The following is a 26,446-nucleotide window of genomic DNA, read 5'->3' as shown; positions in this document are numbered from 1 at the left end:
GATAAACCGCTTGCCTTTTTTTATCCTTGGAGTCAAGATTGGTGCAACCGAGACCGAGGTCCTTCCCTAGCTTGGTTATCAGTGAAGGAGGGTCTCCCGTACCACATACATCTGCTGCAACACACACTGGCCTTTGTTCACGGTCTTATGTTTTAGTTTGTGGAGTTTTCAAGGGCCTGGCTCTGAAAGGGCAAGATCACTTCTCTCCTTGTAACCCCCTTGGTCTGTGCCGTCTTTCTCCTTCTCTTGAACTACCATGCTGAGTTAGCTCTTACGTCGTGCGACTGCCTTGCACGTATCATGCTCTTGTGCTTCACCTTTTATCCCTGTGGGACAGGGAAAGGGCCGTCAGGTGTGCGTGATTCTGGTCTATTGCCTGACTTTGCCTGACCCTGGTATTGGGACACGTCAGGTAAACGGCCCTGGTGTTAGTCCATTGTCATTCATGGTGTGTGAAAGTGTTTGTGTGAAAAAGGGGGGGCAGTGTTTTGGAATGTCCTACGTGGTTGGATGGGGAAAAGGTGTTGAAAGAAGAAGGGGGATATCACGTCTCGACCGTCGGTGTCCCACTCCCCAAGGACCCCCCATCCAGGTGATCCGCCCTCACTGGTCCAACCCCAGGAACTGGATCCAATAGCAATGGCCGTATCATGTCCACCTGGATGACAGATCCCCGGGGACTAGCTAGGGAGACACCTTCAGGTTTCTCACAGAGTGTATGACTGAGATGGGGCGATAGTTATTTGGGTAATTACGTGGTCCCCGTATGTAGATGGTAATAACATATACAGTGCATCATGTAGTGGGAGCATGCTGTTTTTACAATGTCATTGAAAAGTATAGACAGTATTTCAACCCAACCTGTGGGGTTTCCTTTAAATAATTGATTAGAGAAGCTGTTCAGCCCTGGAGCTCTACAGTACCCAGATTTCATTATCCCCTCATAAAATATGTGTGGTGAAAAATCAATGCTAAGAGTTCCATAGCCTCTCTCTTCACTAGGGACCTCCCCAACTTCAAATGGCAAAGCTTGATCCGGCGCATAAAGACTAGTGAAGTGCTGAATCCAATCGGTTTCCAACACTGCATTAGTTAAAGCTCCCTGCCCTGGATAATTTACATCCTTGATCAATCTCCTATCGGTATTGCCCAATTTGTTCAAATTTAATTGATTGTAAGGTACATTTGGCTGAATTTGGCCAGTACCATTTGATCGATTAAATTCGTAATCAATACCAAACATGAGGAGCGGAGGTTATGGGGGTGTCCCCCACTCCCCATGTTTGGTAGTGATTGCCTTGGGGGGATAGCAAGGGTGTCCTCTGCTTCCGGAGGACTGGTGGTGGGGGACGAGGAAAAGATAAAAAAGAGAAAACCAGACCCTTCGGCATCGGATCTGACCCACGTAAGAGGGATGGAAATTATGCTGCAGGGTCAGAAGGAAGCAGAAAAGCAAAAGGTAAGTGGAGAGGGTGTGGGGATGTAATAGAGGTGGGGGGTCAAGGTTTTTCCAGATTTGGCCGCAGCAAAATTGTATTTGTGGCGAAATTGACCATGGTCAATACCGTTGCAAAGAATTCTGCCACGGTCAAATCGCGTATCTCCAAACTATCCAGCATTTCTTCTGAATCTTGCTGTTTTAACCTTGCCCATTGGGATCGAGTCCAGTTTTTAAGTTTTCTTTTAGTCTTGGCTATACTTTCATTTATCACATGGTTTTCCTTCTTATTTTTCCCTAATGTCGGATCTAATTTATGAGAATGAGGTCTAACTTGCCCTCTATTGTGTCCATTGCGCAGCTTACAATGATCAAGCACATTTATTCTCAGTGATTGTTCAAATGTATTAACCATGAAGCATCTGATTTTCTGTTCCAGAGTTAGCAACGGCAAATACCCATCCAACATCTTATTACATCTACTAATTGCCCCATTACTCCAGGATACTCTATTGCTCTTAATATTAACGTCTACCCCCTGCGGATAATGGGTGCAATCAAGCTTAAGTGGAGGTTTCAATTCAAAACTAAGCTGCCAATGATCACTTTAAGTGGTTGGGATAATCTCTAATTTCCTACATTTTTCTAACAAATGTTTATCCAGAAAAACATAATCTAAGGTAGAATGAGAGACTACCCTGGACCATGAGGGCTTTCCTGGGTTATCACCCTCCACTGTTCCTTTCAATTTTATCAATCCCAACCTATACATAAGTAACAACCCCTTAGCGCTGTTGCTAATCTTGTCTTTACCAAAGGCGGTCATAACTAAGGCTAATTTATTCATCTCATTTTCACCCATATTGGGGCAACTAGAATGAATCTCTCCTAAAATTAACAGAAGGTCCTGTTTCCTCAACCTGGACCATCTTTCTACACAATCTCTGCTAAGATGGTCTCAATCGTACAGATTCCTGAATGCCAATAAATATTTATCATTAGCATGTGCAATTCCTCCCCTTCCAAAATTAGGGTAAATTCAGTTGCAAGAAGTCCCGACGTCTTTAACTTTTTCACCTTTAGTTTCTCTGCCTTAATGCCGGCAAAACTGAGATCCTTCCGATTGGGACACCTGCTCCCGCCTTCTTCCCTTCTCTCTGGCCTCCCACCTTGGGCTCTCCCTCTGCTCCTTTTTCTGAAGCCAGCAAGATTGGAGTCATGTTTAATTCCTCTCTCTCCTTCCTCCCTCACACTCAGGACATTGCTAAGAAGTCCAACTTTCAACTCTTCCTTCTCAAAGGAATTCTGCCTTTTTTCACTTTCCCCCAGAAGCTCAATGTCTCCCGAGCCCTGGCTCTCTCTAGGCTTGACTACTGCAACAGTCTCCTCCTCAGTCTACCTTCGTCCAGCCTGCGACCCCTTCAGCTAATCCAGAATAGAGCAGCAAGACTTATCCTTGACCTTAAGCCCAGGGACCACATCTCTCCTGTCCTAAAGAGTCCCCACTGTCTCCCACTTGCTGCACAGATCAAATTCAAACCCCTCTGCATCATCCACAAGGCTGTCTGGGGCCGGGGACCACACTATCTGCAACTCTCTCTTACAAAATACTCTCCTTCTCGACCTCTTCGTTCCTCTGGCACCAACTCCCTGTGTGTAAAGCATTTTGCTAAACAGAGCAGGAGGTCATTCGCTTTCCGCAGCTGGATCCCTCCTATGGAACAGCCTCCCCGTCCCCCTGTGTCTTGAGCAGGACCTTCTTAAGTTCCGAAAGCACCTCAAGACTTCCTATTTTCCTCCTCCTTCCCTTCTTTCCTCCTCTGCAAATTTCACAGTTGCTGTGATTGGTGTCTTGGACCCTTATGCATCCTTGGGCCTCTTACTACACACATCCAATCTCTTCAGCTTCTGTCTACCTTCAGCACTTGCCTTGGCACACCCTCCACACTGGAGACTCGCACTTTCCAGCCAACGCAGCTCCTGGCCGCATAGCACTTACCATACCGTGCACTTCATCTGTGGCTCTCCTTTGAATACGGACACCCCAGCACCTACCCTACTGCCCTCTTCCTTGCTGCACTTGCACGTTCTGAATACTCACAAGGCATAGTAGGTTTGGCCGTCCCCACTCACACTGTATTTTTTGTATATTTAATTGTTCTTCAATCCCATGTTCCCTCCCTGTTGCCCTGTGGGCGCTTTGAAACAGAATGTATTTGCTGTATAAGTGCTGAATAAGCAAACAATAAACTAAACTAAACTAAACTAATATGAATAATGACATCACCCCACCCGACAGGTGCCCAGTGTAAATTACTTTAGCCGGCTGAAAACAACTTTGAAAACTATAAAGGCTTTGTTTATTTAGTACCAATGCACTTGAATACATATGATCTCATGGGATTGTAAGTAGGAATTAACCTCCAGGTTGTTAAACAATGCTCTATGCCCCCTCGTATTCCATGACACAACTTTCAACCGGTAAGGGGAGCCTAAAGCTTTGTTGTACTATTTCTGGTGAACGCCGGATTACCCAAGGCCCCACTCAACCAGGACCAGTCAACATCCTTCTTACTTCTTGTATTGGTAGAATTCGACCAGTGTCTACCAATTCCATCACTCTTGTTGTTGTATACTCACACCTTAATATTTGTTTCCTTTGTTCACTGATTTAGGGACACATTCTTCAATAAAGTGTAGTTCCGAAATAAGAAAACTCAAAGTGACCAAACTGTATTTTTCGTGTCTGATGACTTTGTCCACCAGGTTAGAGCCAATATATATGTTTACTGTGCTTGTACATGGTAGGTCTGAACATTCTACCCTATCTATGTCCTTTGAGCTGATTATTGCCAAGTTAGGAAGTTCTGCGAAAATTTATAGAATCGCAGACCTATTGAGAGTGACAGAAGTCTCTTTCTTGAAAATACTTTCAAACCAAAATACATTACGGGAATTCTCCTGAGTGTCGACTTTGTATTTAGTAATTTGTTTCTCTTTAATAGGTGAATTACCGGAGTGCATTGCAGAGGGATTGTTTATGGAGAAGTCTTTATCCTGTGCTCCCCTCAAAACACTATAAACCTGCTGTTTCCTATCCATCCCCATAAGTTGAAATCCAAAAGTCTGTTTATTCGGTTGAGATCTCAGTTTCTCCAGAATTGTGAAAGATTTAGGATCCAGTGTCACTGGACAATTTGAGGGTCCAGCAGGCCCATGACTCTGTTGCCCCTGAAAGTCCAGTATAACAGCACTGCTTTTGTTTCGCCAATCCTTTGATTTCTCTTCGATCTCGTCTCTTTGTAACACTAACTTTTTATCCCTGTATTTGCCAACTCACAAGAGTGCTCTAACCCACCATGGTCAACCACTCCCCTTCTAGTGTCACGGTCCAATTCTTCCGACCATTCAGATGTTTCATAAGAGGCCAATTCCTTCAAACTACAAGAGGGCATTTCAATGTTAATGATGGCTTTGTTCAGATTTTCATGTCGTAGCAAGGGAGTTGATTTTTCCATTTTGACATACTCCCTCATTTGCAAATAGTTGGAGGTAAAATTGAGATTACTCTTGCCTCCCAGTTCAGTTAACTGTGTTTGAGAAGATAATGTTCGCTTCCTCAGATCAAAGAACTCTATAGGAGAGGTAGCACTCTCTCACGTATTCTCAGTTGCATCAACTGCTGTGTTATATTTAGCTGTCAAACAAAATGGATTTGTTCCCTTCGTAGTTGTACTAGGTATCAGCATCTCATTTTGTATCAAGTTTTCTACAAGCGAACCTGCCAGTGCTGGTAATGTGGTGTGGTATATGTCTGATTTCCCCCAACCCTTTATCTTCGGGGAATAGGCTGCCTCTCCATAGATGGTATTTGCGTTTACTGCTACTTTTGGGAGAGAAGTAATCCCACCCATTCTTTCCTTATTATGAGCTCATGATAATTCAAGTTCACATTGAACTTCTGAACATCTGTACTGCTGGTCCACAGGCCTTTTTGGCAGATTTTGTACATTCCTGACCAACTGAGAGACATCTGGCAAATTCTTTTTGGCATTTGCCGACCGAGGTGTGTTAACCCCCAAGTTACAGGAAACCTTGTCTACAGAAAAAGTCTGTAAACGCCATTATGTTCATTGACAGCAACGTAAGAAAGTCACTCTGTAGCGGAGGTCGCACCAACCCATTTCTGGCTCCACAAGACATATTTGCCACTGCATCTTTAATCGATAAATTAAAAAAATTATTTTTGAAAGAATTTTTATTCATTTTTTTCGCTGGCTGATTCTTTGATTTTTTTGTTTGAGGTTTTTCAATATTTTTGGATTTCTGTTGCACCTTTCTCCTAAGCTTTTCCAGTGAATCAATGACTGCAGTCACTGGATCCTCACACTGAATAACTGAATTATTTTCCTCCAATATTACGCTCCCAGTAATCAGAAAGTACTCTTTCTCCAGTTCTAAGTTTGTAACTATAGCTGTGCATTTCTGCGAAGCAACTGTCACCACTGTCTCATGAAGTACTATGCTTTGACCTGTTCTTCTTAGCATCTCAATGGCCTGATTTAAGTCCAAAGGGCATCGATTCTGTGTCGGGTGCTTCAGTAAAAATAAATCTATAAGCTTGGCTTCATTCAAGGTTGTCTCAATTTTTCATTGAATCGACCCCAAGATGGCTCTGCACTTCAGCTTTCATACCCTCATACAAAGTGACAAACAAAGACAATACATAGTTTAAAGCTATCAGGGCTTTCTCAGAGTTTATTTGTGGTAGAACATATTGCCCCATCATTGGACTGTTATGGCTTCTGTCCATTGTTTTCCTCCATCTATTATTGTCGAAATTAGGGTAAAGGGTCAGACCATAGGAGGAGACAGAACAGTTTGTCTCTGAGTGCCCCTCCTCTTCTGAGACAATCGATCTTGAGTGGGAGCTCTGTCTTGCTCTCCCTATTAAAACAGGGTCCCCATTATCCAACAGGATTTCCAACCCTGTGCCCATGTATACTGAGTTAGTAGACCTTAGTATAATCGCCTCTGATGCGAGTTGATCAGGCACAGGCTTTTGTAGGGACGTTTCCCTGGCAGCCAATATTGTTAGATCTTGGGGCGCCTTCGAGATGCTGACCATGGTCTCCCCTGGCAAGTGAGGTAGAGAAAGATTCCTCTCCGTTTTTAACATTTCCTCCGCAATTGTTTTGTCTGTGGGTTTAGTGAGGCTCCTTAGTGCATACATTCTAAATTCAAGTGCTCAAATAAAAAGGTTGCTTACTGAGTTTTCACCATGCACTTCCAACTCTCCAAACTGCCAAACTGTAGCGACTTAGAGCACGACTTTGCACACGCTTTGCGCTTTCTGAAGGTTTTTAAAGATTAGGCAGTCCTCACTCATCACTGAGCAGCTGATGCTCACCGGCAAGATCAATGGATGGCAATTCGCTGAGTTTGTGGACCTCAGCACTTAACACTCAGAGAAAAGCAATCCATCTCAGTGCTCCAGCACTGCCTGCCAAACTGTAGAGACCTAGCGCACAACTTCGCCCTTCCTCAACTAAAGCACTACGAAATCTGTCAGTATGTCTCCTTAAATAATAAGTCCACTGTCCCGGATCCAAACCTATTTCCGGGTCCAAACCGATTGCGGTCCCTCACACTAAACTAACCAAGGTTCAGTTTGTGTTATGAAATAAAATAAGTGATTCCTCAAACACAATTCACAAGTAACTCTGATTTCCCACAAATGTCTCTTTTACCTGAGTCCCAGATCCCTCTGAGTTCTTTCAGGTTCTTCCCAACTTGTTTGACAACACTTCTCTCTCTCCTGTGTGGGTCCCAGACCTCCTTAATGTTCTCTCTGGCTTTCCCCGACTTGTTCTAGGCCTCAGCCCCTTCACCACATACTGCTTCTCTATTTTATGGGTCCCAGACCCTTGTGTTGGGCTTTTGGGGATCCTGTCCACTTTAATTTGCATCTCAGACTTTTCTTCTTGCTTTCAGTGTTCTGTACTCCAACTTCACTCACAATCCAACTGAACAGACCTGTTGTACTCTCCTGCCAGGTACTGTTCCACATATGATAGTTAATACAGTCTGTTTTAACCTCTCTCTTCTTGGTTTTCTCAGGGACCCTGACCCATCTACTTTGGCTTTGCCTTTGTGGTTCACTTGGATCCCAGGCCCTTTTGCATTGGCTCCTCATGACACTTGGTTTCCTCCCCTGCCAAGTGTCTATGAATGCAGTATTTTGCGGTATGATTTTAGTCTCTTCCTTCTTGATTGTGTTGGGGTCCCTGACCCTTTCACTTTGGTCTTGTCTCTGCAGTTCACTTGGGTCCCAGACCCCTTTATATCGGCTTCCCAGGACACTTGGTTTACTCTCCTGCTAAGTGTCTAAGAATGCGGCATATGTCTGTATCTTTATATCTAGGTTGGGGTCCTTGACCTGTATTTTATCTTCTGCTTTAACTCGTGTTGGGTCCACAGTCCTCTTTAGGCTCCCCCTGCTTAGTTTCCAGTCTCTCTCTTGGACATGGTCAACACCCATACCTTGCTTTCGGTCTCTTATTGCGTGGCGTCCTCCTCTGCCTTCTCCGACTCTCTGGGTGGGCCTCTGCTCTTTTTTTATCCCCTCACGTTCTGATCCACATCCCCACTCCAGCTTTAGTGAGTCGGGCTGTGCGGCTTCCCTTCAGGAAGTGTCCCAAGTCTGCTGTAGACTTGGCTTCTGTCTGCTTTCTCGTGGCCTGTCGGATCTTGGCAGACTCCTCCTCAGAGACAGCGGTCTCTCCCCACTGACGTCCCGGTCCACAGCTGTCGTGACCCTTGCCGCTGGTCCTCACTGGCAAGTCAGCCTTCCAGTTAGGGCAAGGTCAAGGACCTTAAAACCTCATCTAAGACTCTCTTGGAGTCAGTCCTGGCGCATTTGGCGCCAGTCTCATAACCATCATGAAGACCAAAATTAGAATGGGACTATTTACTTGGGACTATTTAACTTGGGGGGGTTCAGCCAACATGGAGGCACACACATAGCTCAGTTACAAGGAACTGAGCTATGCGGTCTAGTCTTTTGGGTGTGGCAGGCCTGGGACTACTTTACCTGGACTACTTTGGGTGTGGCAGGCCTGGGACTATTTTACCTGGACTACTTTACCTGAGACTAATTAAACCACATCCAAACAGCAGAACATGATTTGCGTTATTCTGCTGTGGGCAGCGTAACGCTCACCGTGTCCAGTTCTTTGATGCCAGTTTACCTGAAACCAAGGACCTTCAGAGAGGGAAAGAACACTACGAAACTTACCTAGAACAGTATCCTGTCTTAAATCCATCGCTGACACTCACCTGAAGGTACGAACTCCATCATCCGGCACCGCATGCATCCTGGAATACCATAACCTGAAAAGAGGAGAAAGAAAGACAGCATTAGTAAGCGTTTACTCACATTTCCTCTTGAATGAAGAAAGCCATTCAATTCTTACCTGGGTAGTCATCTCCTGGTCAGTATCACTGCTGGAACATTATGGCGCTCGGCGAGGAACATCGCAACCTGCAAGGAGAGAAAAGACACAGGTTAGCAATATAAAAGGCGAAACAGCGCTGCGCATTGTGCATTACTCACCGGACAGCATCGCGCACACCGCGCTTTCGCCTACCGGCCCATGCTCATCTTCAAACTGCATGACAACACCAAAATACCTTTCCATACCTAAAAGGAAAGAAGTAAGACATTATTATTCGAACTAAGAGGAACATAAGAACTGCATATATAGACTGTAAAGCAGCAAACCTACGGAGTCGCAGCAGGCCTGGATTCCCACATAGGGGCTTGCACCAGTGAAGTAACTTGGTCGCTGCTCGCCCCCCTCATCTACACGCCCCTGCCACGAGGAGCAGGATGAAGAATCCACCTTTTACAATATTAAGGTAAGGAGAAGGCCCAAGGGGGAGGAAGGAGTTGAGGCCAAGGGAGGTGGGAAAACAAAGACAATCTGGTATTGAATCCAGCTCTCCTATATTGCAGACCCATCTTTAACCAGAGGCCTTACCAAGGGACCGGGAGAGGGTTCGAGAGTGCAAATCATCCAACCAGGGCTGGGTGGCGTCCCCGTGGATACCAGGTGAGCGTAACACAGCTGCTTCCTGCGCTTCTCTGTCTGCCGTATTCAAATTTGCCTCTCAGTTCCTTGGGGGCTGGCTTGATGAACAACATCATCCTTCTTCTAAGTTGAACTTTGTATACCCAATGGGCAGTCTCCAACAGTTAGACTTTATGGGACAGTCCTGATAGGCATTCTTCATTGATCCATCCCTCTTCCTCATCCCGTTACTAAATTGATGATCATCACAAAGATCAGTAACCCTCTTTTCTTTGTCTCAGTATTTTCCTGGGACTTGACTTCCTCATTCCTACAAAGAAAATTAGAAGCACGGGGGCCACAGTGTCCTGAGGGAGTTTAAAGGAAGGAGAATTCGGAAATGAGGGAATAGAATACTGTGTTCTCCCAAGGTGATTGTCAACGGTCCCATGAGAGTTTCCCTACCCATGAGATCCACCCGCTGAGAACCACCCCCAGAGGTACTATCGGGTAGCGGCTTCGGCTCCCTGGCCTCATGGGAAGAGGCTTCCCCCATGGAAGCATTGATAATACCCTGGGATTCGTCACAATACATATCCAAATATGCTGAGCAATGTGTGGTCGAAAGGAGACCCAGCCTAGTACATCAATGAAGAAAGGAAAAACCCAGAAAGAAGCCATCCAAAATAATTTAATGATAAAAGAAAAGTTCACAAGGACGAAATTCCCGTCTCCATGCATTTCGAGACCAGTTGTCCTTTCTTCAGATGTGCTGAGGATAATGGACAGCAGTGTTTCTTTTCCAGAGAGCGTGACGTTGTTCTAGATACCACAGCCAGTGCCAGAAGTGAGGAAGCAATACTCTCTCTCCTTCCCATGATGCTATTATACTAAGTTTAAACAAAGTACTCCCCAATGAAATTGGGTTCACTTTGTAATATAACCAGTGATCACTCTTGTAGGTCCTTCATCCAGCCTAAAGCATATGTGTACTTCTCCTTACACATCCAGGCCTTCACTAGGCATAAACCAATCATGAAGAACAAGTCCTGAAACCTATCACTGAGAGGATCTATCCTCCAAGACATAGGGCCTCATCACGAGGTTGGAGGTAGCCTTGCTGGTAAGAGCGGCAGGGCTACCTCCATATGGGCATGAAAGTCCGGCACCCTCTAATGGGCAATTCGGAGTTTGTCGGTCCGGTAACAACGCTACTGGCAAGCATACCGGTACCATTGTTATCGGACTGGCAACCTCGTAATGAGGCCCATAGTTGGATTTTCATTGATGTTGGTTGACAGGGAGGAGAAATTACTCCTTCATTGAATGATTGCCGATATAAGTGCCTGGCTTTATTGGCAAGTAGATGCAGCATGTCAAATTTACTTCAAATAATTCAGGCCACTTTTAGGTAAATGGAATCTGATTTTGATGCATCACGTGTCCAGTGCTAAGATGAAAACAGCCCCAAATGTTATTAGTGATTGTAATGTTTCTGGTTATTTTGTTTTAATTGTAATTACAGGGAACACACTGCATTTTTGGCACAAAAATACTTACAAAACCTTTTTAACATTGATCTACAGAGCATAGGACCATCGGCGACAGAATGTGGATATAAAACCAGATGGTGCAGGGGAGGTAGAAACATGAACCTGGGACAAAGACAGCAGGGTAAGATATCGGAAAGGGCTAGTGGAGGAAGTGCTAGGTTGTAGGATGAAGGGGTGAGGGATAAGTGCTGTGGGGGGATCTCATAGAGTGGTAGGGGGAGAGGAGAACAGGGAGATGTGATGGCGTAGAATGTATGAAAGTGGTTCTTCAGAACGGAGGCGAGTTATGAGGGTGGGTTTAAAAACAGATGTAGTGGGAGAAGTGTGGTGAGGAAGAGCATTCCAGAATAAGGAAGTGAGGAGAGAAAGAGAGCGAAACAGAAGGGGGCGCAAGGGGCACAAGAGTTGGCAAGGAGGTGAGGTGAGGATAATCGTAGCGAGCGAGGGAGAGGGTAGGGAGAGCGATGGGCTAATAGGTAGGGAGGGGCAATAACGCATATAGTTTTGAAGATGATAGGAATGAGTCTATACTTTGCCCTCAGTCTCATGGATAACCAGCCTAACTGATGAAACGCTGAGCAGTTGGAGGTGAAGCGGGGAAGGTTGAAGAGTGTACGGACAGCAAAGGTGAGGACTTTGGCTGTGAAAAAGCATAGTTGGGAAGGTCATAGAGTAGAATGGCACAGTAGTCAGATCGAGTAGTACTAAAGAGGAGAGTAGGTGCTTAGCAGCCTGGAAGGGAAGAAGATGTCTTATTTTTCTGATATTCAGGAGATAGCAGTTGGGTCCTGCCGAGACTTATGGTCGTGATTCCTGCCCCTCATGTCCCCGGCCCTCCGGGATGTCGGGCTGAGGCCAGGCTGCGGTCGCCTGCATGGCCCTCGGGGGCCTCTCCATCCCTCCGGGGACCCACTTGGAGTCAGACTTGGTGCTTGTGGCGCCGGACTCACTCACTCCCATGGGGTGGCGTTGGGGATTGGACTTGTGGTGCATTGATGGGGACAAGATGGATGCCCCCACATGTTTCGGTTCCCAGGGCTGCATGTGCAGTCTAGTCTTTTGGGTGTGGTTCGGCCCGGGGACACCTGGGATGCCCAGAAACTGTTTGGGCCGCGCCCAGGCTAAGAGTCATGCTTTGCGTTTTCTGCACCTGCAGCGTGACACTCCCCGTGTTCGTATCGGTCTCCAGTAGGCCTGCATCTTTCTTCTGCGCTCAGCTCCTGCAAGAACAAGAACACCGTTAGGAACAGCCTTACCTTGTGGCGCTTGTGCCCATCATTCATCGCTCCTTCTGTTCTGCCGGCATCTTCGGCGGTGTCATTCCGATCCCGGCAAGCCGCTTCCTAAGGAAAAGGGAAAAGAACAGAAAGAAGGCATTAGTAAGCAATCTGCAAATCTTTGCTTATTTTTAAATACTGTACGAGCTTGAAACGCTTACGTGAATCCCAGCCGCTCTGTGGGAACTCTGTCTCCGGAACTTCTCATTCATCTGCAAGAGGGAAAAGACACCCCAGGTTAGCGTGGAAACATCTAGAGGCGCCGCATACCGCGCTTACTCACCGCATTTGTTCTTCATAACCGGCATCCACGCTGAAAACGTTGCGGCACCAAAAAGACACAGAAAAAGAACTCGGTTCAATACAAATACGAAAGGGGTGCATCACGCATCGCGCTCTCACTGACCTTCAGCGCTACTCATCTCAGCAGCACGCTGCCATCCCCGGATGCCGGCCATCATCTAAGGAAGGAAAGAAACGAAGTTAGAGAACTGTTCAGAAGACTCTTTACACTTACCTGTCGGACTCTTGCCAGTGAAGTAACTAGGCAGCAACGAGCCCGCGTCAATCAACGCGCCCCTGCGCTGAAAGCAGGATGGAGAGCACACTATCCAAGAAAACAAGGTGAGCTGTGGATCAAAAGGAAGGGTTGGACCCCGGGGAAGAAGGGGTTCAAGCACACAGAGACAATAGGGAGTTAAACTCTACCAATCCTGTGTTTCAGGCCCAGTCTCCAGTCGAATAGCCTCCAGGGAAGGGTTCGAGCTCATAAGAGGTCAGAACAGGCTGAGTGACATCCCCGTGGATACCAGGTGAGCGTTACACTTACCGTTCATAGAAAGTATAGCAGCTCTTCTGAAAAGTCCACTACCAGCTGCACCTTCTGAGAGGTATTCTTCCTTTTCTCACTTTCCCCCAGAAGCTCACTGGCTCCAGAGCCCTGGTTCTCTCTAGGCTGGACTACTGCAACAGCCTCTTTTTGAATATGTCTTCCTCTACTCTCTACCCTCTGCAACTAATCCAGAACAGGTTGCAAGACTTGTCCTTGGCCTCAAGCAAAGGGACCGTATCTCTCCAGCCCTGAAATCTCTACACTGGCTCCCTGTGGCTGCAAGGTTCAAGTTCAAGACCCGATGCATCACCCACAAGGCTTTCTGGGTCCGGGGCCAGCACTACATCCAACTCTCTCTTCCTAAACACCTTGCTTCTCAAGCCCTTCGCACAGCCACCTCGAACTCTTTGAGGGTCAGACGCTTCTCCGGGCACAGAGTGGGGGGTAGATCTCTCTCCTCTGCAGGTGCCTCGCTCTGGAATGGCCTCCCTGTCCCTCTCAAACTTGAGTCAAACCACCAGAAGTACCCGGAAGACCTTCCTTTTCGCTGATGCTTTCTCTCTCTCCCCTGCTGACCTACATGTCTGCTGTGCTGACCGGTTGCCTGGCTACCCTCCGAGTCTCACTGGGTACCAGGTTCTTCCACGACCAGCAGCCTCTGAACTGCCTCTGCGCCTACCGTGCACTTAGGGGCTGTATCTGGAACCACACCCCAGAGTCCCCTGCCTCCTTGCACTTACCCAGAGCCGCGCTGCCCTGGCTGCACTTACTCAGAGCAATGCTGTGCTGATTACACTTCCCCCTCCCACCCCTGCATTTTGCATATCGCACTTGCACGATCTGAATGTCACAAGGCCTAGTATGATCGTTTGTTTTGTCCACCCTCTGTCTTCCCTCACTGTCCTGTCACACCTAGAAACACTTGTGTACAGGCGCGTTATAAATGACTTATCTTATCATGTCATATGTGTTCCTATTAATGTTATAGCAGCCCTGCTAAAAAAGGGGCATGCAGTCGCATTAAACACTGAGCAGTCTTTCTGAGAAGTACTAGTATTGTCAACTTGCTCAGAATTACCAGCACTGTCCAATCAAAGTACAGAAGCCCTGCTGGAAAGTGCTCATCTTGCCTCATTAGCTGTATTGCATCCCTTGTCAAATTTGCTTTCAGAGAAGTGTGTAGTCTGTCAATTCAGAATATGCCAGACCTGCTGAGAAATGGAGACCTGAGTCTGTCCAGTTGTGGCCTAATCAATTAACCTATAGCTTGTATACACATCTCTGCATGAGCAGAGATGTGTACTAACAACTGTGCATGAGCACATAAATACAATGAGCGTGTTGCTCATGTTACTCACAGTTTAAACATAAATCTGTGTTGCAGTTTCATTATCTAACTAAGCTATATTTTTCAACAAGTCAATACAAATGGAAGGCCTCTAGGACTCTGGCAGTGTCAAGTCACATTGAAAGAATGGCTGGCATTTCACTGGCTTTGGCGTCTGTCATCATTCTAAAACAAAGAAAGGAACAGTAGTTGGTCAGGTGCAGGAGAGGAATATGTCATCACATTTGGATGACTGAGACCACTTTGGTCCGCAGCCTTCCATTGTAATGGGAACCTCCAACAATGCCACCCATTGTCCGCCACACCTCTGAAGGGGAAAGAAAGGGAGTTTACCCACTTAGATCCATTTAGTGCTGTAATTCACTGATGAGACTTCGAACAAGCGCTGGTATTGTGAAATTGAGAGCATGGCCGCTCCTCTTCTAAGTGCATGTTTTTTCCTATTCAATGTACTCTAGCTCCTCTGAGAATTGAAGGTTCTGTCACATAACAATTGCATTAGCTCTTCTTCAAAGTGCAAGCACTGTCCAATTCAAAAATATGTTACTCCTGCCGAGAAATACGGGCACTTTGTCATTAAGAGTGTACAGTAGCAGCCCTCCAGGTAAGTATCATTAACATGGTAGTAACTCTTCTGAGAATTGTGGCCACTGTGCCTTTAAAGGGTATGTGTGAGATACTGTGAGATACTGACACTGTGCTATTAGAAGTACATCAAACCTTTCCTGAAATGCTGTTAATGTCCTGGTAACATTACAGCAGATCAGCTGAAAGCATATGGCTCTCTCGCTGCAAACCCACTGTGCTCTGTGTAGCAGTCAATATGAAACGTGCAAGTGCTGTCTCTTAACAATATGAATAACAGCAAAAGTAAGGCAGCCCTGTTGAACAATGCTGGTAGATCCTCACACTACTAACTAGTGTTCTAACCTAGGCAGGAGGGCTAAAAGGGAGGTCGAACTGAATGGTCAGTCAGTTATTGGCCACGCTGACAAGGTTCGGTTTCCATCTTTTCAAACATACACAGGGCCTCATTACAAGTTTGGGGGTAAATCCACCAAAATACCAGACTTACTATTACTGCCACCTGGCCCTGCGGATTTACTGCAAGTTTACAAGTAGTGAGTGTATAATGTGTGGGTGCGCGACTGGATGTCATGTGATTGTATGTGTGTATGTGTTGTTGCTTGGCCGATTTTGGTGAGCTGATTTTGGTGGGCAGTTGGGCAGAGGGGGCGTGTAGCAACAAAAGCATTTTTTTTACTGGTGATCTATCATAGAGGCCAGTAAAAAATGCTCTTGCTAAAACAATCGTGATATGTGTTATTATGTAACTCGATTGGCATTGTGGTGCAGCCAGTTTAGCCATGTCTTACTGTGACATGACAATTTTTACTGGGCAGCTATAATGAAGCAAGCATGATAAGTGTTATTATGTTGCTAGATTGGCATTTTGGTGCAGCCAGTCTAGCTATTTCTTATTGTGGCATGGTATTTTATTTTGGCATCTCTGAGAAAGTACGCATGACAAGCATTACTACGTGGCAAGATTGGTATTTTCGTGCAGCCAGACTAGATATTTTTTGCTTGCACCACCTATAAGCTGGAACTATTGCATTAGAGTACAGATAGGGAGAAATTACATGTGAGGAGGGGCATTTGGTTGTTTGGCCACACTTTGACTTCCCATGCCCATGCTAATTCATAGGATAATTCCCACCCAGTTTCTGCCTCTCGTTACCCAAAACACCTCCTCATGGGAACTCTTTGAGCTCTCTTTAGTCAAGCCTTTTTCATCAAACATTGCACTCAAGTGCCTGGCAGTGTTTTATCAAAGCAGTCTTCTGAGAGTTAATGACTTAATTGGAGTTGTAAACCTTCTACTGGTGTAATATAAATGTCTTAACCAGGTCTGCCTTGTGCCACTCGATTTATAAGCACTATGCATGTTGGCCACTGAAGTCCAGTTAAATGTAAGCCTTGCCAAAGCCAACAGTTTTGTCTTGTGTGTAAGTATTATACATTTGCCAGGCATTGCTAGTGGCTGCAGAGGTACTTGCACCATTTTACACATGCTACCATGTGGGCATCTATAATAAAGTAAGCATGATAAGTGTTATCACCTGGTTAAACTGCCATTTTGGTGCAGTCAATAAAGCTATATTTTAGTGTGGCATGGCATTTTTTTGGGCATCTATGATAAAGTAAGCTTGATAAGTATTATTACATGTCTAGACTAACGTACATTTGGACATGTTTTGCTTTTGTGGCATGGCATTTTTAAAGGCAAAGCCAACAGGTGTAGGTTTTTATGTGAGGATAATGGCATGTATTGGCAGAGCCAGCTTGCACATGTTTCTGTATAGTATCCTTACTGGCAATATATACAAAGCAATCATCAGTATGCTCTTATATAGGAATACTGATATATTGGTGCTGCCAGCATGAAGACGTCTGGGCAAAGCCAGCGTAAATAATATTTTATACTGCTATATATTGTGGGAAAAGGCATCATGAAAATGTGCTGGAAATACTCTTGTGCACTGTTGGTGAATTGCATCTGTTGGATTTTTGGTTTATAGTTATCTTACAAAATCAATTGCAAACTTTCTGTTTCTTACTCAATTTTTCACAGAAAGGTTGCTGTAAAATGTACCAGTTTTACTCATTAATCAAAAAACATTCTCGGTGTGGGAAAACCATGTGAACCTCCCTTAGTTGGTTTGGGCTCCCTGGCTATGCTCGGTCACTTTGGATTATTTCTGGGAAATATTTACGTGCCTCCAATTAAAGAAATTCACCATCCGCAAACTGGGATATTACGTGTTTTCTGGCTTGGAGGCCATCGTAGGTATGGCCTCGAAGTGGGCACCCAGCACACATACCATGGCCCACCATGCAGAGAAGCATGGAGATTCTGATTCAATCAGCATTGTATCCTTTTGATGCATTATGCCTGGTTAAACAATATAAATCCCAGCACCATTAAAAATAAGTTGTTAGTACTGTGTTTGGTACCATTTTTAACAGTCTGAATGGCTCAAAAATGACTCAAAAATGACCCCCTTTGTCTCTTTATATAAATGGTCCCCACTTGTGATATTCCCTATTTTCCAGTGTTGCCATTGTGTTTAACAGATTCCTCCCCGAGGTCTGAAATCAAAGTGATGAAACGCAAAGGCTCATTTTGAGCCCCACACAACGCAAACGAACGCAAATAAAAGACGTAAAAAGCTTGTCTAAGGCATTTACGTATTTCATTTGTGTTACACCCTATTTTTCTCAATTTGTATGTTGGAGAGGGGCACAGAAAGTAACTTGCGTTTCCGCTGCTCCCTTCCTATGCTCTATATAGATACGCCAGCATTTGCACCAGCATGGATTTTCATGCTGGTGCAAATGCTGGGGATCCCCATGGAGTCCGTTGGGTTTTTGTACCAGAAACAAGCTGGCGGACTCCACAGGAATCCATTGAAATCCAGTGGAAATGCATACATGGGAGGCAGCGTATACTCAATTTGCACGGTTCTAATTTGGGGAAAGGTCAAATGTTTCTGTATACTCATAACAAAAGGGATTTTAAGATTAAGTCTTGCAAATACATTTTAGTATGTTTTCACCCCACCAATTATTACCTACTGAGGGTGATGGTGAGCATCGGAGATGGAAAAAATTGTCAGGTAACCCAGAGGTCTGTTGTATTTCTTGCAGGGAACCATGGTGCTACCTAATCTGTCTTCTTGTCTGTTCGACCCCCACTACTGGGAGACACCCCATCAGTTCAATCCAGGCCACTTTCTGGACAAGGAAGGGAACTTTGTGACCAATGAAGCCTTCTTGCCGTTTTCCGCAGGTGAGTTATGTTCAAAATTGAAGAAATTGAAGCAGTCATGACCAACTACAGTAAAGTGGCCATATTTCTCTTTCTTGATCTCTCTTTCCACTATTCTCTATAGATTATTTATGCCTATTCTGCTATTGCTAAAGATAGTATAGCCGGGGTCTGCAACTGTTACCTTTACTGGTGGTGTTGGACTACAACTCCCACCATCTCTAGCCAGCATATTCAATAATTAGGAATTGTTAGAGTTGTAGTTCAAACACATGGACAGCCACAAGTTGCAGACCTGCCATAGAGAACTGAGTCATCCAATAATGATCACATAAATATTTCAGTATGACGATGACGTAGTTTTGTATTTTGAAAGGTCTGAAGGTTATGCTAACAGGCCACCAGCATTATCATAGGTTTGGTATGAAATAATATGGGTATCCCGTTGTTTTAACAAAGTAAATTACTTTGAAGTACTTTACTTCATTGTAATCCCTTCAATTTACTTGATGGAGAAGTAATTTTGTAGAGGTAATTTAGGGTTAGGGAGTATAAGCGGGTACAAAGGTGTCAGGAGTAGGGGCGACAGTGAAGGGGAAAAGAGGACATGGGGTAACCAACACTACAAAAATGTGAATTAATTACAGCAAAGTAGATTGCCACAAAGGAATTTATTTCATTGTAATAACGTATAACCATACGATATTACCCTAGGGAACCAACCAAGAAAGCAAGACACTAAGCAAGGCACACTGAAACCAATGAATGTACAAAACTGGACAAATTAGAATTGTGCATGTCTCAATAGCCACAAACTAGGACCTTTGTGCTGGGTCTTCTGGGCAGGATGCCCATGTGATGGAGGCTTCCAAGATGGTACGACATGCTACAGGAGAATAGTAGAAGAACTGAGAGGAACTCTGGGGAGATTAATGAGACATCATTTGTCCTATCGCTGGGATCGAGGGTCTCCTTGGCTAGATACAGTGGGGCCCTCTTAAAGTTCTCACGGTCCTTTAGCAATGGTGCTGTCCCGGTATCTTTGGAAGTCTACAAAGCCCAAGAAAGGCAGGCTGCTATCTACGGAGCCGAGATGTGGAGGCATACAAACTGCTCACTATTAACCACAATTGAAAATAAATATCTGAAGCACTACTTGGTCTCCCTTTGGCTACCCTATATATACTGGTTTGGTTGGGAACAGGGATCCAAAGTATGGAATCTACATGTCGACTGTGGCCAATTTATTACTGAGTTCGCTTGTGGTAAAAAAAACTCTTAGTCAAGTACAGGAAGGCCATCAAAGATGTCCTGGCGCAGCCTGGGGGTGCAGCCCTGTCGTGGTTCATGCATATTAAGGAATAAATAAGAGTACTGGGCTTGAGGGAGCTTTGGTGCATTTCCACAGCTATGACTAGTGCAGTCAAGGCAGAGGTGAAACCGGCAGCTTTGATGAATTTTGAGCACTGCTTTGTTGCTAAAGTCGAAGGTTCAGCTGCCTTGCTGTGCTACTGGAACATGAAGCAGAACATGGGTTATGAGGTGTCTCTGGATTGTGTAAATCCCTAATATGAAAGATCACTGTATGCTAAGTTTCGAATAGGGACTTTACCGATCGCTAGCCTCTGTAATAAGTGGGACCCTTCTGATTCTGCGGCTTGCCCCCTGTGTGGTTACATTTGTGAAACTTTGACTCATTTTATGTTCATTTGCCCAGTTACCTTATGAGCTAGGACGTGTTATTTGAAGTTGTTGTTTCTGGCTCGTAGAGTACGAACCACCACATAGGCATTGTTTTTCTGCTCTGATTCTAGTGATGTGCCAGTAGTTTTCTCAACATGTAAATATCTTGTGTGGGCATGGAGATTGAGAAGGATAAGACCATGTTGACTGTATCTGGGGACATTTTACTGTACTAATGATGATCATTGCAGAGGTGTTCTCCTCTGTGGGTGATTTCTGATCTGCACTATTGGAGGTTTCATGCCTTGGTATGTGTGGGTATGCATACATCTAAAGAGTACTTTTTTGAATTTTTTGACATGATTCACTGAATGTTATATGATGTGCAATAGGGCGTAATACTCATGAATTTTAAGATTTATTGTATTTTAACTTGTATTTTATTCCTTTTACAATTTGTATGGTATTGCATGCAATTTAGCTGTGTGCTTTTATGAGATTGTATGTCGAAATAAAGCTTTTATGATGATTTGTCCTGTCCAGAACAGTCATCTTTCCTTTGACCCGTAACTCAGCGTTTCCCCCGCAGAATGGTTTATGTGAGAGAATGCAGCCCCCGTCGATCTGACACTGCAAGCATCCCAGGATCCTAAATTGGAGTAGGAAAGAGCAGCTCACACACATCAGCCGCCTGTAGAGCTGAAGGTGTAGGGGAGCATCGCAAGCCACTATGGCGGAGGCAAAATAGCAGGGGGCATCAGACAGAAGGCTGCCGAGATGAGGGCTCAGGGGCGCCACTGCCACACAGGGTACCTTGAAGGACAGCACAACCTTCATAAAGGCTGGAAACGAGCAGGAAATGATAGGCGCAGTGCGCACAGGAAAGTGAAATAGAGGGTGTCAGCGCGGATCACTAACCCCTACGCATATGGTGCAGGGGATTAGAGGACAGTGGGGCAAAGAATGCTCCAGAAAAGAGCTAGTCTGCTGGGCAATCGCGGGGGTGCTCACCCTGCATAGCAGGGATGATCCCCAGTGGAGTAACTTTGTTGAAAATGTTGGGGGGGACATGACATCTGAAGAATGGGAACAAAATGGTGTGCCATGAAAGTTGGGGGGGACAAACACCCCTGCCCCCCCCTAAAATTACGCCCATGATGATCCCTAGTGTGAGGGAATCAGCAGAGAAGCGGTTTATGGAAGAGGGACGAAGAGTGCACAGGACTGAACAGTGAACTCCCAGAGGGACCACCAGGTCCAGGAGCAGGTTCGCGCATCACGAGGCACCGTGTGGACCGGACCCATGCCCTGTAAAAGGCAGAGTGCATCGCTGCTGCTTGTTAGCACGATGGATGCACTTTGTGTCACCAGAGTTCGTGGAGGGCCGACATGCCAATATCCAAGATAACACAGGAGGGAGATTTTGAGAAAATGTAATGCGATTTGGAAAAGCTTGCTTAATAATTTTTCTTTCTATAAAACGCACGGCACTGACTGGGATCCGAACCTGCGTTGCTCTGCATTCTCTTGCTAACAAGACAAACACGTTGCCCCTGAGCTATGTCCATGGTTTACACACTAAACAATGTGCAGGTATTTTTTATGACAAATGTACTGTATTTATTGTGGCAAGTGGGCTGTAAAAAGAGATTTAAAAATAACCTATACAAATCTGCACGGCCTCCCTGCCACCCCTTGCACTGGGGACTGTATCTGTACCCATACAGTACCCCTTCACCCCATTTTCTTCTTTTCATGCACTTATTAGACTACACCCAGTTCTGCTGCTGTAAACACAGCACTTGCCACTTGCTGGCTGCACTACCCCTCTGTATTGCTCCGTTATATATTTTATTTGTATTTATGATTATTTATCTGTTTATCCTCTGCTCTGCACTTTCCACTCTCCCCCCTTCCATGCACTTTTCCCCTTTCCCTTTCCCATGCACTTGCATTATCTCAATGTCACTGGGCCTAGTAAGATCGTTGTTTTGTTCTTCACCTGTTCCCCTCCCTTGACTTGTCACGCTCTGAAACACTTGTGTACGAGCGTGACACAAATAAAATATCATATCATATCATAAAATTCAAGAACATGCAGTAAAACAAAAAGCACAAATGGAGCAATGCTAAATAGCAAGCCAACACCACAACAGACAAGCAGCAGTCGCTGGTGCACACCATAATGTTTCCTGATCAAAACCGTTTTGCTATAGCATGGGTCTGCAACCTTTGGCTCTCCAGATGTTTTGGACTACAAATCCCAACAGTCGTACCAGCATAGTCAGTGGTGAGGGATCATGGGACATGTAGTCCTAAACATCTGGAGGGCTGCCGGTTAGAGACCCCTAGCACAGCCTCCACAAATGTACTGACAGGAACTGTCTCAAGCAGCGTGGATGCACAGAAACGTGAATGCACCGATATGAATTTGAACACCTTTATTTCAAGTTTTGGCTTGTTTCACGGTTTGAGCCGAAACTCAGATATGTAACAGCACTGGAGCTAATAGCTGGTAGACCTCTGAGAAGAGGTCTGGACCATTGCTGTCAAACATTGTGAACATAGTCCTGATTTAGTAAATGGAGCCCCTATAGGTTCCATTTTACTTGAAATTAAATTGGTACAAGAAAATCCCTTTGCGAAATCAACAAAATATACAGCTCTGTGCAGAAAACTCTTGTTGTCTGGAGTTAATAAACTGATGCAATTTTCTAGAAAATGTCATTTTATTGTAATCATATTATGAAAGATTTCCAGTTTAACATTACACCTCTGTCATGCTTTATCGAAGTTTCATTGAAGTGGCGTGGGATGCTGATTAATCACCTTCTCATCCATTGCCCATTGGGGAACCCAATCGCGTCTTCTCTAAGCTAGACCTACTATTTTAGTTTTATTCGGAAGATGCCCTCTTGGTCATGACGGTCAACCCCAACCTCCCTGCTAAGACCCCCTACAAAATCTTTCTACTCGTACCTATCAGAAACCTCTTGATCTCATCTTTTTATCATCCACTCTCTCTCTGACCACTCACTTATTTATTTCACCATCTCTCGCTCACCCCACACTCATGTATCACCAGGATGAAAGTCAAACATGACTCCATGGCAACATGCTTAATCAAATTCCAGTCCTCCCTCCCAGCCCCTTCTCCTCCACTTGCTGACTCCATAAAACTATCAGTCACCAAATTCAATAAAGCACTTGCCACCTTCTTCAACCAACACTATCCTGCTTGGGACTTCACGACCTCTCACACCTCCTCAAACATGGATCGCCCCAGCTAAGCAACAACTGAAGACATCCATGTGTCTCCAGCCCCACCATGGGCGTAAAGTCACTCCTCCCCTCTTCTCACTGCTTATAAAGACTATTTTCTTGTCTTCACTATTGCTCTGCTAGACCGTCTAACTATACAACCTAATGTCATCTCTGCGGGAGTGCATTAGAGGAGTGTGCCAAAGTAGACTGTGGCACCAGTTGTGCTGTTTGCTGCAGAGGAATCAGTCTTTGCATGAATTCTTGGGGTGGAAAGTAAATATGCTCATTTGTAGAAGATGAATTGTAGTTGCTTAATCACTGATATTGATATTGATATTTTATTTCTATCACGCTCGTACACAAGTGTTTCAGAGTGCGACAAGGGAAAGGAGGGGAACAGAGGAGAACAAAACAACCATCTTACTAGGCCCAGTGACATTGAGAACTCACAAGTGGATGGGACAGGGTGAGGGGAAAAGTGAATGGAAGGGGAGAGAAGTGGAAAGTGCGGAGCAAAGGAGAAACAGATAAATAAATAAATAATAAAGTCAACAAACAGTGGTAGTGAATCCAGCAAGTGGCAAGTGCTGGGTTTAAGGCAGCAGACAGCGTAGGTCTGATAAGTGCAGCAAGAAAAAGGGGGGGACTGTATGGGTACAGATACAGACCCCAGTGCAAGGGGTGGCCCGGATGCAGTGCGGGGGGGTGTGGCAGTGTGAGCAGGTACCTGGGCCCGGAGGAGAGAGGGTGGCCAGATGCACAGTGCCAAGAGAGAACAGATCAGCAGGGGATAGGGGGGGTGAAGGCAGAAGCAAAGAAGAAGATCTTGAGGTGCTTCCGGAACCGGAAATGCTTCTCCTCAAGTTTTAGAGTGGCAGGGACAGAGAGGCTGTTCCAGAAGGAGGCCCCAGCTGAAGACAGATCTACCCACAGCTTGTTTCTTTGAAAAACGACTGACCCTGAGGGAGTTAGCGGTAGAGGAGCAAAGAGCTCGACAGGGGAGGTATTTGCAGAGGGTTGGCTGAAGGTTTTTTGGACCCAGGCCCCAAAAAGCCTTGTGGACAATGCAGAGGGTTTTGAATGTAATCCTTGCATCCACTGGGAGCCAATGGAGAGATTTCAGAGCAGGAGAGATACGATCCCAGGGCTTCAGTCCAAGGACAAGTCTGGCAGTCCTGTTCTGGATTAGTTGCAGAGGGCAGAGAGTAGAGGCAGGTAGATTTAGAAAGAGGCTCTCACAACAGTCCAACATAGAGACAACCAGAGCTTGGGGGACAGTGAGCTTCTGGGGGAAGGAGAGAAAAGGCAGAGTACCTCTGAGGAGGTGCAGTGGGAAGTTTGACTTTTTAGAGACATCAGAGATGTGGGAGGAGAAGGAAAGTGTGGAGTCAAAGATGAACCCGAGGTTCTTAGCCTCGGAGGTGGGGGTAGGAAGAGGGTCAATGGAGGCCGGCCAGAGAGTGTGGGGAAAGGATGGTGAAGGTGTGCAGATGAGGAGGATCTCTGTCTTGCTGGCATTCAGACAAAGATAATTGGCGGCACACCAAGGTGGCTGAGGGCAGCCTGAAAATGAGTTGAATGTTGTCAGCGTAGCACTGGAAATTTGAGCAGAAAATGGCAATGCAGTGGGCGAGAGTTGCCAGTTATTGGTTGAAAAGCCAAGGCAAGAGGTTAGACCCCTGGGGAACACCACAGGTAGAGAGGAAGATAGATGATAGGAAGGACCCAAGTTGGACCTGGGAGGTTCGATCTGAGAGGAAAGAAATCAGCCAGGCCAGAGCCTGATCAGTGATACCCAGGTAATCACAGAGACGGTTGAGCAGGATGTTATGGTTGACCGTGTCAAAGGCAGAAGGGAGATTGAGTAGGATGAGGACAGAGGGAATGTTAGTCAATGTTGGAGAGCAGATCTTCATGGATGTTCAGGAGAGCAGTTTCCGTGCTTCTGACAGCTCTGAAGCCAGACTGGTGGTCATGGAGACAGCCAACAGAAACGGAATGAAGATTAAGCTGAGAGAGGGCCAGCTTTTCAAAGAGTTTGCCCAGAAAGGCAGTAATGGAAATTGTGCGATAGTTAGCTAGACAAGAAGGATCAGCTGTGGGTTTCTTGAGAAGAGGATGCACAAGGGAGTGCTTCAGAGGGGAGGGGAAGGAGTGGTTGCAAAAATCGGCAAGGGCCGGAGCGAGGATGTCAATATGGTCCTTGTGTCATGATGCCTACCCCCGGGGAACCAAACCAGGTCCAGCAACCTCGGAAGCAGGCATTAAGTTATTTTGAGCAAGCCCAAAAACCTCTGCTAGGGGCTGTTTGGGTGCGGTCATGGCGCCTATGGCGCCAGGCTCATATGGAAAGTCAGTCCTGGCGCCATAGGCGCCAGGCTCATAGAGTAGAACTTACCTGATGCAGACCATGCTGCAGAGCTCCAAGCTAAATGAGGCCTGGAAGGGACTATTTTTTACTCGGGTGGGGCTGGGGTGGAATACTTACCTAGGACTACTTGGGAGGCTATTTAAACCACGCCCGAAGAGCAGCACACGCTTCGCGTTATTCTGCATCCAGCAGCGTAACTCTCACCGTGTCTGCAAGCCTGCATCCAGTCTTCTGCCACGCCTGCCTCGAGTCTGCAGCTCCTAGAAAAAGGGAGGAACAGAAGGAGAAGAGGTTAGAATAAGAGCAAAACCTTCGATCCTTACCTGAATTCTGGATCCACCGCACCTTCGAGCTGGAAGAAAGAAGCATTTTACGCGCACCGCCTTGCCTGCTGCAGCGCCGCGCTGAACTCACCGGCCTTCGCAGCATCCTCACGATCCACTGCATCCTTCTGCACGTTCCCGCCGCACTCTGGCACCTAAGGGGAACACAAGAACAGCAAAGGTGAGCCAAGGGAATAAACAGAGGCAATAGTAACTACCCTCATAGACTTACCTGATTACCGCCATGGGTACTATTCCTCTTCATGGGTAGGCGCAGTCGCCATTGCATCCTCACAGTACCCCGGCCCCTAAGGGGAACAAAAGGACAACAAGGTGAGACAAAAGGACAAATAAGGGGAACTCTTCTCACCACAATAGACTTACCTAATTTTACCGCCGGAGGCATTATTCCCCGAACTTCATATTTTCTCTCCACACCTGAATAAGGGAGCA

The 26,446-nt window shown here is 45.8% G+C and overlaps 1 protein-coding gene across 1 annotated transcript in view; it reads left to right on the top strand.

The window, feature by feature from the left end:
- LOC138491960 (cytochrome P450 2J4-like) overlaps positions 1 to 26,446 on the top strand; it is a 169,796-nt gene that overhangs the window by 126,508 nt on the left and 16,842 nt on the right. Inside the window, exon 8 of the mRNA XM_069618847.1 lies at positions 18,232 to 18,373. Within this exon, the coding sequence (XP_069474948.1) occupies positions 18,232 to 18,373 (142 nt within the window). The remainder of the gene's footprint in view (positions 1 to 18,231; positions 18,374 to 26,446) is intronic.

The sequence above is a fragment of the Ambystoma mexicanum genome, chromosome 10, assembly GCF_040938575.1.
Source record: "Ambystoma mexicanum isolate Mex_15411 chromosome 10, UKY_AmexF1_1, whole genome shotgun sequence".
NCBI lineage: Eukaryota > Metazoa > Chordata > Amphibia > Caudata > Ambystomatidae > Ambystoma > Ambystoma mexicanum.
Note: the sequence above shows the minus strand (reverse complement) of the source record. Positions and strands in the feature narration are given on the sequence as shown.